Consider the following 14,072-nt stretch of genomic DNA (forward strand, 5'->3'; position numbering starts at 1 on the left):
ACTGCCATTGTTATCCCTTTGCACAAAGGTGGTGACACTACTGACCCAGGAAACTATCGCCCCATCAGCTTGACAAATCTGATCTGTAAAGTCATGGAGCATATTATTATGGATCTCATAAACAAGGACATAGGCAATCTCCAAGCACTCAACCCCACCCAGTTCAGATTTGTCAGGGGCAGATCTTGCCTATTGAACCTAGTTGACTTCTTTGAGACTGTCACCAAGGTCCTGGATGAGGGAAAGTCAGTACATACAGCTTACCTTGACCTGGCCAAGGCCTTTGACACAATCCCCCACTAGGCCATCATCGAAAAGTTACCACAACTTGGTGTTACTCCCTATCTAGTAAGATGGGTGGCCAACTGGCTCACAGAATCCACAAGATCAAAACAGGTGCTGCCACCTCCAACAGCAGACCTGTCACTAGTGGTGTTCCCCAGGGATCTGTCCTCGGATCCCTGCTGTTTGGCATATACTTCTCAGAGGTCAGGGCAAAGACAAAGGGTCTGTGGCTGACCAAGTTTGTGGATGACTGTAAGTTGGGTGCTGTCATGGATTCCCCAGTTGATGTTAACATACTGCAAGAGGGTCTCACAGCTACAAATAACTGGTGCCAAAGTCATGGCCTTAAGTTAAACATAAAAAAAGTATTATCGTACCATTTGGCAAAAACATAGCCCCTAATGATTACCACATCAATGGCAACCCCCTAAGCACACAACTTGTGGTGAGAGACCTGGGTACTCAGGTTGGCATCAATCCCAGATTCGACCATCATGTGGCAGCTGTGGTCAGAAAAGCCTTTTACTTGGTTCATCTTATACATAAAGGGACTGCATCCAGAAAAAAAGGAGGTCATTACCTTTCTGTACTCCTCTCTTATTAGACCTATGATTGAGTATAATGCCCCATTTGGTATGTACCTCTCCAAACACCTGCATCAACTGGAAAGGCCACAAAAATATTGCACAAAGAGAATCCACGGTCTCCAACACCTATCCTATGCAGACAGGCTTAAATTACTGTCACTCTACTCGGTATCATACAGATTGCTCAGAGGTGATCTGTGTCTCGCCTACAAGGCACTATCGGACCCTGCCCTACTAGAGATGCTCCATATCTGCAAGTCTAACTCCTTAAGCGTTACCTGCTCTATAGGCCTAAATCTAATATGCGTCATCAACAAAACCTGCTGGAGAGACATGTTTGTCTCCCAGAGGCTGCCCCGTTTCTGGAATAGACTTCCCATATATGTCAAACAGAGTATCTCACTGGCCCTTTTCAAATGCAATCTTGAGTGGATGGGAAACCATAAATCTGTCCCAGGGGTTCCACCTTTGTCCCTCATTGACTGGGGCAACAGGTGCTGACTGAGGTTTCTTTTTTGGGGATAAACTCTTGGCTAGGCTTGTATGGGCCCCAGGGCTATTAGCCTAGTAACCTCCTATGATCTTATGATCCTATGTGTCTCCTTCTTATAATACTGGGGGTTGCATTTTGAGGGTTGAGTACACTTTTACAATGACAGGAGGGTGATGGGGGCAACGACATTAGGTTTGAATACAAAATGTTCTGGCTAGACTACTGGTCTAATGCATAAATGAATAACCACTTAATTTAAATGTTTAACTATGAATGTGTTTCACTATAAATGAAACAGACAGGTTGCTGTAGCATGAAATAACAACCCTAAACCATAGCTCTCAACCAGTTAGGAACTGTACAAGTATGTACAAGCACTGCATCTATGAGGAAAGAGAATACAAGCAGTTAAATGACATACAAGCAAAGCACGTCAGTTGGGTCAGTACAATTTATTTTTCATGTAAGTGACAAGGATTGCAACTAGACACAAGATATTTATTTATTTATTTATTTATTAAATTTACTTATTTCATTAACTGGGTAATGTCCGACTGGGCACAAGGCCCATTTTCAGCGGAGGCCCGGGGAGAAAAGCTCCATTCATACAGTTGAGAAACATTAAAACCCACTGAAACAAAGTGATGAACATTAATAGTATTTACAGTGTACAATGTACATCCTGAGTGGTAATTTAAATAGTAGCAGTATTCAACAATAATTTATAAGGTTGGCACAGTTTAAGATGGTATTCTGAAATATTAATTAATAAAATTTACAAGAATGGCACAGTCTGACAAGGAAATAACATCATGAAAAGTAGTGAACAGTGTGTTACAGTTTGGCAGGATAAAGGGATGCAGTCACCTTAATAGTTGTAAGACCATGCAGTATTATTGTCAATTTTGCTAATTGAGAGAGTGTTGGATCAGCTTAGATTCAGCAGAAAATAACTGTAGTTGTGAGAAGAGCTTTTAAGGTAGGAGGTAGGGAAAAGTGGGTAGACGAACCTGGTGTATGACAGGAACAGAGCCAGTGTTTTTCTAGATGTTGCTTGAGGAGGTGTGTGAACTCATGAGTGATAGGTAGAGGAAGATTGTTCCAGAGTTTGGCAATTTTATATGAGTAGAGGTGGTGCCTTGTGTGTTGTGGGGGAGAGTAATCTTTAACATCCGTTTATTAGAGGATCTAGGATTTATGTTAGGTTGGATTAGGTTAGTGATTGCCGGGCAGTCATTTGGTTGGTAAATTATTTTGTGGGTTATGGGCAGATGGTGTAGAGTTAGAAGGTTTTGGAATTCTAGCCATTTAAGTTGTGAGAGTACAGAGCAGTGGTGGATTCTATAAGGGTGGCCTGTAGCGAATTTGGCAATTTTGTAGTAGCAGGATTCTAGGTTATTTAGGTCTGATTTACGTAAGTTTGTAAATATGTGAGATCCGTAGAGGAGTGTGGATAGTAGTTGTGTGCAAGCAGTGGCTGGTCTGGCACTATATGTAAGGAATGGTTTTATTCTATATAGGGTGCCTAGTTTGGCATGGACTTTTTTGATGGTGAGAGATATATGGCTATTGAACCTTAGGTTTTGTCAATAGTGACACCTAGGAGTTTGGATTGGTTTTTGGGTTCAATTTGGGTTCCATTTGTGGAAAGGATTGTAAGTGGGCCTGGTGTGTTTTGGGTTTGTTATAATTGAAAATGATTAACTTGGTTTTGTTAGGGTTTAGTATAATCTGATGGTTAGTGAGGTAATGTTCTATATCTTGGAAAGATTTTTGCATTTTTGTTTGTAGGTCCTGGGGGTAGAGGCTGAGCAGATAGGTGTGGAGTAGTCAGCGTACTGGATTATGGAGGCTAGTTGGGTTGCAGAGCTGAGGGAGTTAGTAAAAATAGTAAAGAGAAGGAGGCCAAGAACGGACCCTTGGGGTACTCCTATTCTGATAGGAAGAAGGGGGGACAGATTGTTTTCCCATTTGGTGGCCTGCTGGCAGTTAGAGGGGTAACTATGGAACCAGGAAAGGGCAGATGTGATGAGGCCCTGGGAAGCCAGTTTGTTTAGTAGAATTTGGTGGGAAACTGTGTCAAAGGCTTTTGACATGTCAAGGAATATGGAGGAGACAATTTGGCCATCATTAATGAGACCTTGGATGGTGTTAGTAAAAGATAATAGGGCAGTGCTAGTGTTATGCTTTGGCCTAAAGCCATGTTGAGTAGGGGAGAGGAGGTTGTGTGTGAGGAGGTGGTAAAGGAGTTAGTAATGGATACATTTTTCTAATATTTTGGCTAGTGGGGAGAGGATGGCTATGGGATTGTAGTTAGATCTTTTGAGAGGCCACCTTTGTGTAGGGGGATGATATGAAAAGGTTTCCATAAATAGGGGACATATTGTTCAGAGATTGAGCAGTTGATCAGGATTGATATAGGATAGGCTATTGTGTGGGCAATTTTAAGGAATTTATTGGGTAGCTGGTCTGCTGCTAGACAGCAGGGTTTCAATTTGGAAAGGAGTGATTTTATGTAGTTAGTATGGCTTGGAGTGAAAGAGAAGGGGTGAGGGAGTCTGAAGGGGGAGAGGTTGACTACGCTGATTACCAAGCAGTGATGCGATAGTGTTAATAAAGTGGGTATTGAATTGTGTAGCTATTGGGTTTGTTACCTTGGAGTTGGTTGGTGGGGGGTTGGAGTGTAGCCTGGGTTGAGAAGATTGTTAATGGTTTGCCAAATTTTTTGGGGTTGTTTTGGTGGGTTTGTTGATATGATAGGTAGTAGTTAGACTTGTCTGATTTTTATCTGTTTCTCAGCTTGGTTTCTGAGTTTTTGATATTTTATGTGGTTAGTTTTGTCATGGGTGGTATGGTAAGTGGAGCATGCCCTGTCTCTCTGTTTCAGTAGTTCCATGATATCTTTTGATAGCCAAGGTATGTGCTTAGTTTTAGCTCTTATTTTTCTTGTGGGTGCTAGACTATCCAGAATTTTAAGAAAGGTGTTGAAGTATTGAAGAGCCTGATCAAGTGGGAGGTTTCTCAGAGGGGACCAGTTACTTTGCTGAAGTAAAAGACTGAAGGTGGAGGTGGAGAACCTTTTCTTATTTCTGACAAATTTATATATTGTGCTGGTTTGTGTTTGAACTCTTTTTCTATACAAAAAGGTAGATAAGTGGCCACTGAGGGAGTCTGGAAGGCAGCTTGCTAAGTAACCTAGATTGGGTTTGTTAGTAAGTATCTAGTCTAGTGTGGACTCTTTTTTGAGTGTTTGTCTGTCATGGTTGGACAGGAAATGGTTTGGGTGAAATTGAAGAGGTTTAGGAAATTTGATGGGTTATTGAAGAGGCAGAAGTGCCAATCCAGGTTGAAATCCCCTAGGATGATGGTCTCCTGGTTAAAACTAGATGATGCCCAGGAGAGAATATTTTCAATTATGGGTAGGTTATTTCCAGGGGGGAGATATGTGGCTATGATAATGATAGTTTTGTTAGGGTTGATTACTAGGCGTGTTGATAGTATTTTGGAGTCAGAAAGGTCAGGAAGAGTACAGTTCAATGGCTCAAGTTTGAGTGTGTCTTTATACATGATGTTGACACTGTCTGTCTAGTCTGATTATGTTGTATCCATTTGTAATTATTTCTTTGTCTTTCATGTGGGGCTTTAACCAGGTTTCTGTTAAAGCTGCGATATCTGGTAAGTAGTGGTTAAGGGTTGCAAGAAATTCAGAGATTTTATTCACTATATTTCGGAGGTTAAAGTTTATAAAGGCTAGGTCAGTGTTGTTGGTTTTTGGAAGTGGGGAGGTGGTGGTTTGAAGTATGGTGGGTAGAGGTTGGTGTTGGGTTGGGAGGGGGAAAGGATGTGGAAGGAAGGGTTCGGTTGAGTGCCCCTGAGTTGGGGTGGATGTCAGACTAGAGCTTAATTTGTGCTATGTTGTATAGAAGTAGCTAACAACTTTTATTGGTTAGTTTTATGTATCTGAGTGCTGAGGGGTAAGTAATGTGAGTGGGTAGGTGTTTGAAAGGCAGGAGGAGGTAAGTAGGTGTATTGTAGAGATGTGAGCTAATGTTAGTGTATGAGTGTGTGTGATTGTTGGTGGAGTACAGAGGAAGTGTAGGTTAGTGATGGGGCATGAGTGAGGGGAGGAACAGATATGAAAAAGGTAGAGAAGGTGGAGTAGAGGAGCATTGGTTAACAAGGAGATGAACAGAGGAATGTTGGATGGTTATAATGGCTGTTGTGGTGATAGGAGGGGATGGGGTACAGAGTGATGCAAGGGGTGGATTAGCTGTTGGTGGAGCAGGTGTGGTCAGGTTAGGTATAAACCTATTAAAAGTGGGGGTGGGTGGGAATGGGGGTAGGGGAGCAGAGTGAGCCCGAGCGTAGCAAGGACGAACAGAGTGGGGCTAGCCCCAACTAGACTGTGTGCCGACAGACTCAATCAGCCACAGTGAGCTGGTTGGAGGATGCTGCGTATACAGTTAAGGTACAGTTGTAAGCATAATAACCACATTAAAAAGTGTAGTACACTACATGCAGACCATAGAGAAAGTTGCTACTACTGCATTAGACTGAGCTGCTGATTTATGGGCAGCTGTTTGTTACATATTACTTACTGTAGATAGTCTAGCAGAGATTATACAAGCCTTCTTTTAGAAAACCATGAGTTTTAAAAGTGGCTCTACACAAAATAGGTTTAATATAAGGAGATATGGGGGGAGATAGGAGAGTGTAGAATGTTAGGTTGGGGCTGAGAGGGGTTGGGCAAGGTAACTAAAAAGGGCGGGAGATATGGGGAACAGAAGAATGTCTGAGTAGCAGAACAGGGGTATAATCTGCCGGGCGTCTCTGGTAGCATGCTCACCCTAGTTTTTACAATTACAGTAAAAAAGGCTATTGCAAAGTCCTGAAACACATACTTAGTTGCCAATGTTGGCAAGCTGATTTGGGTTTTTTTAGCACTGGACCCACTTTGGCGTTGGTCAGAGATCAGGAGGTAAAAAGACTGACCAGGCTAGTTGTTGAGCAGGTTGTTTTTGAGGGGGTTCAACTGAAAAAGTAGAGAAAAGTACAACAGTCAGAGGGCAGTCTGTATTTAGTTTATGAGAATCATTAGGGTGAGGACAAGGAAAAAGTGGTAAAGTCCACAGCTAGTTTATACTGCAACTGGCACAACACACTGTCTGCCTGGTCTTATGATCTGTACATCTTAAATTACGTACACAGTTAGCTATATAGTTATAGGAAATATTTCAGTAAAGTAACAGATTCAGGACTGTATTGACTGAATAAACAATAATCAGCTCGGTCTCACTGTGTAAAAAACTTTACAGTAACAACCATTTAGAACTACATAGGAGGTATTACAGACCTTGCCATGAATTAAACAGGTATAGACACGCAGTAACTGGAGCAAATACTAATCAGTTTGGTGTATAGTACTAGAACTTTGCAACAAATTAAGCACAAACACTAAATATAAGGTTATTGCAGACTATGCTGTTTAATACATGACCATGAGGTGTTATCTGTAGAATGACTACTGAGAAAGATTTCTAGTGTATTCAGAGGTGAACCACACACCTCATGTGTGTTACAATGCTAGTCAGTCTGGGTTTTCTTTTTCTAAAATCTATCAGTGTGCATGCGTACACTAACCTAGCAGGTACTGTTAGATGCAACACTACTCTTGTAAGGGCATACTTGATTCAACAGTATGACTGGTGCTACATAATTATAACAGATAAATTATATCAGATAAATATATCAGCTACAATGCTGCTCTTGTAAGGGCATTACATGTTCAACAGCTCACGTCATGCTACAAAATTATTCTATAAATTACATCAGTAAAAGACTTGACTAAAGTCGTTAAAGCTAAGCACAACTATTACATCCAGATAAACACAGGTACAGAATAAAAATAGTACAGAATAAAAATAGCAGCATTAAGGGAATGGAACCAAAGATCAGATGTATCACCATTTACATACAAAAAAAACCAGTAAAAGCAGTAGTTAAAACTTACATGGAGAGCACGCTACTCCAGTGGGACACTCCATGGGCAGGAAGGTAAAGAAAGAAATGGCGCCCGTTAATTCAGGTAACCAATATAGCTTTGCACCAGATGTTATGCACTAGGGGGAGGTGTACTGGTGTGGGTCGGGGATGTAAAATTGATTAGTGCAGTCCCAGGTAGACTGTGTGCCGATAGAATCAATCAGCCACACTGAGCCGGTTGGAGGATGCTGCGTATACAGTTAAGGTACAGTTGTAAGTGTAATAACCACATTAAAAAGTGTAGTACACTACATGCAGACCATAGAGAAAGTTGCTACTACTGCATTAGACTGAGCCGCTGATTTATGGGCAGCTGTTTGTTACAGATTACTTAGTGTAGATAAGTCTAGCAGAGATTATACAAGCCTTCTTTTAGAAAACCATGAGCCTTAAAAGTGGCTATACATAAAATAGGTTTGACATAAGGAGGTGTGGGGGGAGATAGAAGAGTGTAGAATGCTAAGTTGGGGCTGAGTGGGGGTGGGCAAGGTAACTAAAAAGGGTGGGAGATATGGGGAAGAGAAGACTGTCCAAGCAGGGGAACAGAGGTATAATCTGCAGGGCATCTCTGGTTGTGTGCGCACCCTAGTTTTTACAATTACAGTAAAAAAGACTAGACTCCTGATCTGATGCATAATACTGTCTTAAAGGATGTATTCTTGCCTTTCTATTATACATAATGCTTTCTTAGACAAAATAATTTTATATTTTCTTCCTTGAATGGGAAGAGTGTATTACTACACTCTGTCCGAATCTGGTTATGCAGTTATTTTCAAAAATGTTGCTGAGACAATTTATTTTTGTAAATGGTACAGACACAAACATTTCTTGCTCAGCTTTATCATGACATTATTTCTCTAATCTTTCTAAGAAAGACTATTCATTATTACTACAGCTACATTTTATATGTTTTGCTGTTCAATGATTAAGAATTAATGAAAGTTTGCAACATGCAAAGTAATAAAAAGCTTAACAAAAAAGAACTTCATATAATCAAGTCTGCAGTACAGCACATATATACAAAACACATCTGTTCCTGTCCTTCATTCTATAGACAGCATATGAACTGGAAGTAATATAAATGTTCTTATCCTTTGATGTTTGTAGATATATAATGTACATTTTACAGAATATGCATTTACATTTTCTTTATTTTTTTTTGCCTATATGTTTTAACAATGTTTCTGACACAGTTAGGAAATTACTTAATGCATGTTTATGAAACTTCTAATAGAAGAGCCATTCCCTATTGTTTCAATACATCAAATCATGTGTCAGTGTGTGACCCTTCATTCCAGTCTGCTGTAACCTTTTCATGGTAATTTTATTCTAGTAGCAGACTGAGTTGACAGTTCGAAGAGCTGCTGCAAAGTCTTTTGGCTGGTTTACATCTGACTTTTACAGGAATTAATTCCAATGTAAATATTCATTTAGATTGATAATTACACTTTGACATAGAGAGGAATTCTACATAAGCACTATCTTATTTTAGTTGATGCCCCTTTAGCCAGGCATTGCATTTTGTTGTAGTTTTTTATTATTTTTGTTAATTCATGTTCTTCAGTCACTGACATTCATATAAAAGATTGTTCACAGGTGTTACTCAGAGAAGATTTTTGCAATCTGGTGTCCCAAATTTGTTTGAGATTTCCATGCTATAACAAGGCCAGATCTCAACAGAATCAGAAACAAATCCAGAAATAATTAAGGACATATTTAAAATACTAGGACTATTAACTTAAGATACTGACAGAACAAGAGAATATGAATTAATATTTTTAAGTAAGTATATAACTCTAATTGTTGTAGCTATTTATTAAAAATAATTCATCTCTTCTCCAAAGGATTAAGAAGGACAGAGATAAAATATGAGTCAAAGTCAGAAGCAGTCAGGAGGTACGCCCTAAACCCATTGCTGGTTTCTGAACCGTCTGACATGAAACGATATGACCTTGTCTATGGATGCGACCTATTTAATGCAACATGCATTAATATCCGACAAGAAGTGGTTTGTATTCGCCACGTGCCTGTAATCAGATCTGAAAACTGCACTTGCACAAGATAGAGTTTTGTCAACAATTATCAGATTACTTCTGTTATGTGACGAAATTATCCAATGGCTCACACCAACACCACAGAACTGTCCTCTACTATCAACTACCTGACCTTACCCATACAGACTATTCCGGAGTTTTAGGTCTGCGTCAAGCTTATCTGACATGTACAGAGTCGTAATTTATTCTGAGCCAATAGAGACAGAAAGCGGTCGTGACGCACGATAATATTTATTCACAAGGAACCCGGCTGTCAACGTCTGACTGACTCATTTCATCTTCTGTTTTGGGATTACCACGCGGCGAGTAACTGTTTAGTATAGCTAGTTTCTTTATTTTCATATTTGTAAGTATTATTAAAATGGTTCATTTTATGAATCCTGGCGTACTTAAGGGACTAGTGCGGACCAACATGGTTCGTTCTCATAGTACTGGCCATCTGTATCGAATCGCGTGTTGTTTCAGCACCTTGTGTCAAGAAGTGAGACCTAATGCGTGTAGGTTTCTGTGTTGCAAGCCTTCTGGACACCCACGATCACAGCTGCTGCTGTGCACATCTGTCGGCGGCAGCGGAAGGGCGCTGGTGAAGCTAGTCCGAAAGCTGAGCACAACGACTGATCAAGTCTCACAGGAACCGGGTGGCGGTGTTAGCACCGAGACTAACCCTCGCTCTTCTGCCCCTGAAACGGGGACTGAAAAAGAAAAGTGAGTAATATTTTGAGAGGTGTAACTTCCTTTAATAAAGAGTATATACAAGGGTGGGATCCTAAATACCAGGATGGGAACCTCCATGTAGGAGACAACGAGTGGTATCTGTGCTGCATGTTATATAGTTGGTAAAGTGAGTGCATGAAATTTGGCACATTTGCCTATCTAACATTGGATTTGGCCATTACCCAGTCTGGAAGGGATACACACAACTTCAGACACTCCACATAGGCATGTCTGCATCAATTCTTGGTGTTCGAATTAAAAAGTACTGTTTCGTCGCGTCTGCATTCATGCTTCAGTCTTATAAATGAAAGTAGTTTGTAGTAGTGCGACTTGCCTTCTTGACTGTAGATAAACAATGGAAAAGGTTGGATCATATTTCTGAACTTTCTCTTATGTCCCCTTGCCCTTACCCTTGTTCATTTTTTATTCTATAATAAATCACTGAGGATCACAGTCGGTCAAAAATGCCAGGCATTTAGAGTTTTATACCTGTTATTATTTTAAAAAAGTATATTGATTGCAAAACACCCCCTAACTTTTGAAGTAATCCATTTGAGGTGGTAGTATTTTTAGGATCACAGATATCCAAATAAGTGTACTCTTTTGTGTAATTTAACTTTTATTTGAACGAAACTCCATCACTGCTGTATTGAAATTTCACTCAATGAATTAAACTTTAGAGAATGTCTGTATCTTGGGGATTAATATGGCCTTATAAGACTGAAATGTTGATTAGGTGGCATACGTGTCTGTTTTATGTATGCACATGTAAGGTACATTATGTAAATTTATTTTGAACGTTAGTCAGATTTAGCAGTCTGAATCAATTGTATTTTGTTCTTTAAAATGCTGTTTATCTGCATTAACTCTTCTTTAGCATTAGTTAATTTTGTGAGGTCGTGTTTCACTAGAGTACTATCTGATTCATGTTCACATGGATATGCAGGATTTACGTTGTTTACCTGGTGCTAATGTGAGATTTGAGGATGATCATTTAGCGGAGTGTAGAAGCATTTGGGCAGTATGCTAACAGTACTGTCAACATAGTGCAGGGTTACTTTTTAAAATTTTCTATACTTAAGGACATGTATTCTGCATTTCTGTTAGTCTTAGCTATTTTGGGTTACCAGAGAATGTATATGTACATACACATGTGGACATTTATGCAGCACGTATAAGTGTGCGTATGAGACTGGAGTGTTTTGGTGGGGGTTGCAGGGATGTAAATAGGCATAGAAGATTTTGGGGGGTGAGAACCTGTTGCCAAGTTATCATCGGATTTTTTTTGGCATACTCCTCTTCCATCTGTAGGTGTGGTGGTTTAATTCCAAAAGGATCAGAACATTTGATGATCTAAAACCTTTTAAAATAAAGTTCAAAGCCCACCTAGCTAAACAAAAGAAATGCATCTAATTCACAGGAGTAGGCTACTTTCCTGTGGTGAATGCATACAACATTACAATGATGTGTAGGATTTATCCTTGTTTTATTTAAATAAGGTTGATAATAGCATTTTTTAAATATGTGTTCAGCGGGCTTTAATTACATAGATCAGATACATTGTTTTATAAGCAGACAGTTACAAAAATGATTTTTCTATGTGTTGAAATTAAATTTCATGTTCATATAAAAATTTGTGCAACTGTGTTATGGGAAGTGTATTCATTCTCAACGCTAACCATTGGCATTCTGAGTGTGCGTAATGACATAGTTATGAGTATTATCTTTCATTATTTAGTTTAGGGTAGTATAGTCTAAATGCACAGTTTGTAGTTTGTCAGATTGCTTGTATTGTCTTCATAGTTAGTGTCATTTGCTCAGTATAGTATTCTTGTTACTGACAATGTAGACTAAAGAGCATCTGACTGTAATTAATGTAAGGTGCTTGTCATAACTTGTACTGAATTTATTGTTATCACAATCTTGACTAAGTATTGTATTCCTGTTGCACAGAACATTTTTTTTCATCTAGCCATTACTACTTGTATATGCCTTGTGGTTTGGGATGTGACAGAAAAGGGTCCCTGGACCTGTTCTTGTACCCACTTAAATGTAATAAAATATCCCTGCAGTGCTAGATTGAAGCTCTGATGAGCATTACTTTAAGTTTGTGCACACCTTGGCAGGGTACATTTTCTACCTTTGCTTAACCTGTCCATCAGGTGGTACCAGCAGTTTCTAGACTGCAGCCTTCTTTTGAGATGGAGTAAGTTGATTGATCATTTATTCCCATCCAGCCTTAGTTGGTTCCTTCAGTACCTGGGCCTGCTTCTCAGTCCCCAGTCATTTTTATCACAATGGGGACTTCATTGCTTTTTTGCCATTTAGATGGCTTTCCCCCTTAATTTTAAAGGTTTCACTGAGTTTACTTAATCTACCATGTGCAATAGTTGCTTGTTTTGTTACAGCTTAATATACACCATGTGCAATAGTTGCTTGTTTTGTTGCAGCTTAATATATCCTGTATTACTGCATTGTAAAGCTAGTCACAATAAACTAACGAGCTAGTGTGGAGTGAGCAAGGAAAGTTTGAGCAGTTACATTCTGTGTTTTTATAGCTGTTTATTGACAAGTAGTGGAGAAGAAAGGAACTAGAATGTGATTTTTAAGTTGGTACCAGTAGCAAATTTTTTCATTTCAATCTGACAGTCATAGCTTCTTTCTTGATCTTGTTAGAACCTGGCTTCCTTAATTAAGTGACTTGCAAGTTAATAACGAGCAACATATAAGAGTACACTTTGTGAACAACAAAACTGTCTAGTATGTTACCTTGGAAATGTTAACCATTTGTCAGTTGTTATGCATATGTTCATGTTTACCATATTTCATACCTGTGCAAATTGTTATTGACAGGTGTCATATGAAATGTCACGGTAAGAGTCGAGCAAAATTAAAGTTTTTGTCATAGAGTGACATAAGTTAATTTAAATATTTACATTGATATTGCCATAAGCTGTATGGCAGGTATTACATAGTATCAGCTAAAACAGTAGATGATGGTGAGGGGAACAAATTTTCAGTGATAACGTGCACAGTAAGTTTCAGACTTTCAAAAATGGTGTGTTGTGTTTTTAATAATGAATTATGTCTGTCTGCTTTTTGTCAATGCCACTGTCTCCAACCCATATCACATAGCTGGTCTCACTACCCTCTTGTAGACCTTCCCTTTCACTCTTACTGGTACTACTCGTCTGTCACAAATCACTCCTGACACTCTTCTCCACCCACTCCTTCCTCTACTCTCTTCTTCACCTCTCTTCCACAATCACTATTACTCTGAACTGTTGATCCCAAGTATTTAGACACATCCACCTCTACTCCCTGCATCCTCACCGTTCCTCTATCCTCCCTCTCATTCACACACATATATTCTGTCTTAGTCCTGCTGACCTTCATTCCTCTTTTCTTTAGAGCATATCTCCATCTCTCCAGGGTCTCCTCCACCTGTTCTTTTTTTTTTTTTTTTTTTTTCATGTAGTCCTAGAAGAAAAAGATTGATTGGACTGTAAAGATAGTAAAGCTGTATGAAAGAAACCTCTAATAAAATATGCTGATGTTTTTACTGATAAACTGGTGCCTTGTTTTTTCATTTTGTAAAAGATAATCCCTAGTTCTGTGAAGAACATAATCATTTGTGTATTCTGAGCTTGCTAAGCCGCTTAAAGTTGGTTATTTACTGTTGCTGTTATTCTTTGCAATCTCTCCCGTTTTTGAACTTTCTTACTCCAAGGATTCAATGGCTAGCTAGCCAGGTTACAGCAAGCCTCCATTTGTCTGAAGCAGGTCAGCTCGGATGTTTGTGTGTAAGAGGAAGGTGTTGGCCAAGTAGGGTTAGGATAGGTCAGAAGGTTTGGGTAAGAAACAGGCTGGCTGGGGAGGGATTGAAAAGGCCAGGAA

At 39.4% G+C, this 14,072-nt stretch overlaps 1 protein-coding gene across 4 annotated transcripts in view; it reads left to right on the forward strand.

The window, feature by feature from the left end:
* The first annotated feature begins 9,672 nt into the window (after positions 1–9,672).
* GLS (glutaminase) overlaps positions 9,673–14,072 on the forward strand; it is a 1,896,678-nt gene continuing 1,892,278 nt past the window's right edge. Inside the window, exon 1 of one of the 4 annotated variants that reach the window (XM_044075192.1) lies at positions 9,673–10,166. In XM_044075192.1, the coding sequence (XP_043931127.1) occupies positions 9,823–10,166 (344 nt within the window). In that variant the 5' untranslated portion in view covers positions 9,673–9,822. The remainder of the gene's footprint in view (positions 10,167–14,072) is intronic. The other 3 variants (XM_044075191.1, XM_044075190.1, XM_044075189.1) reach the window with 3 other exon arrangements.

This window comes from Protopterus annectens, chromosome 6.part0 (assembly GCF_019279795.1).
Source record: "Protopterus annectens isolate FY-2018-M chromosome 6.part0, PAN1.0, whole genome shotgun sequence".
In the NCBI taxonomy this organism is placed as follows: Eukaryota; Metazoa; Chordata; order Ceratodontiformes; family Protopteridae; genus Protopterus; species Protopterus annectens.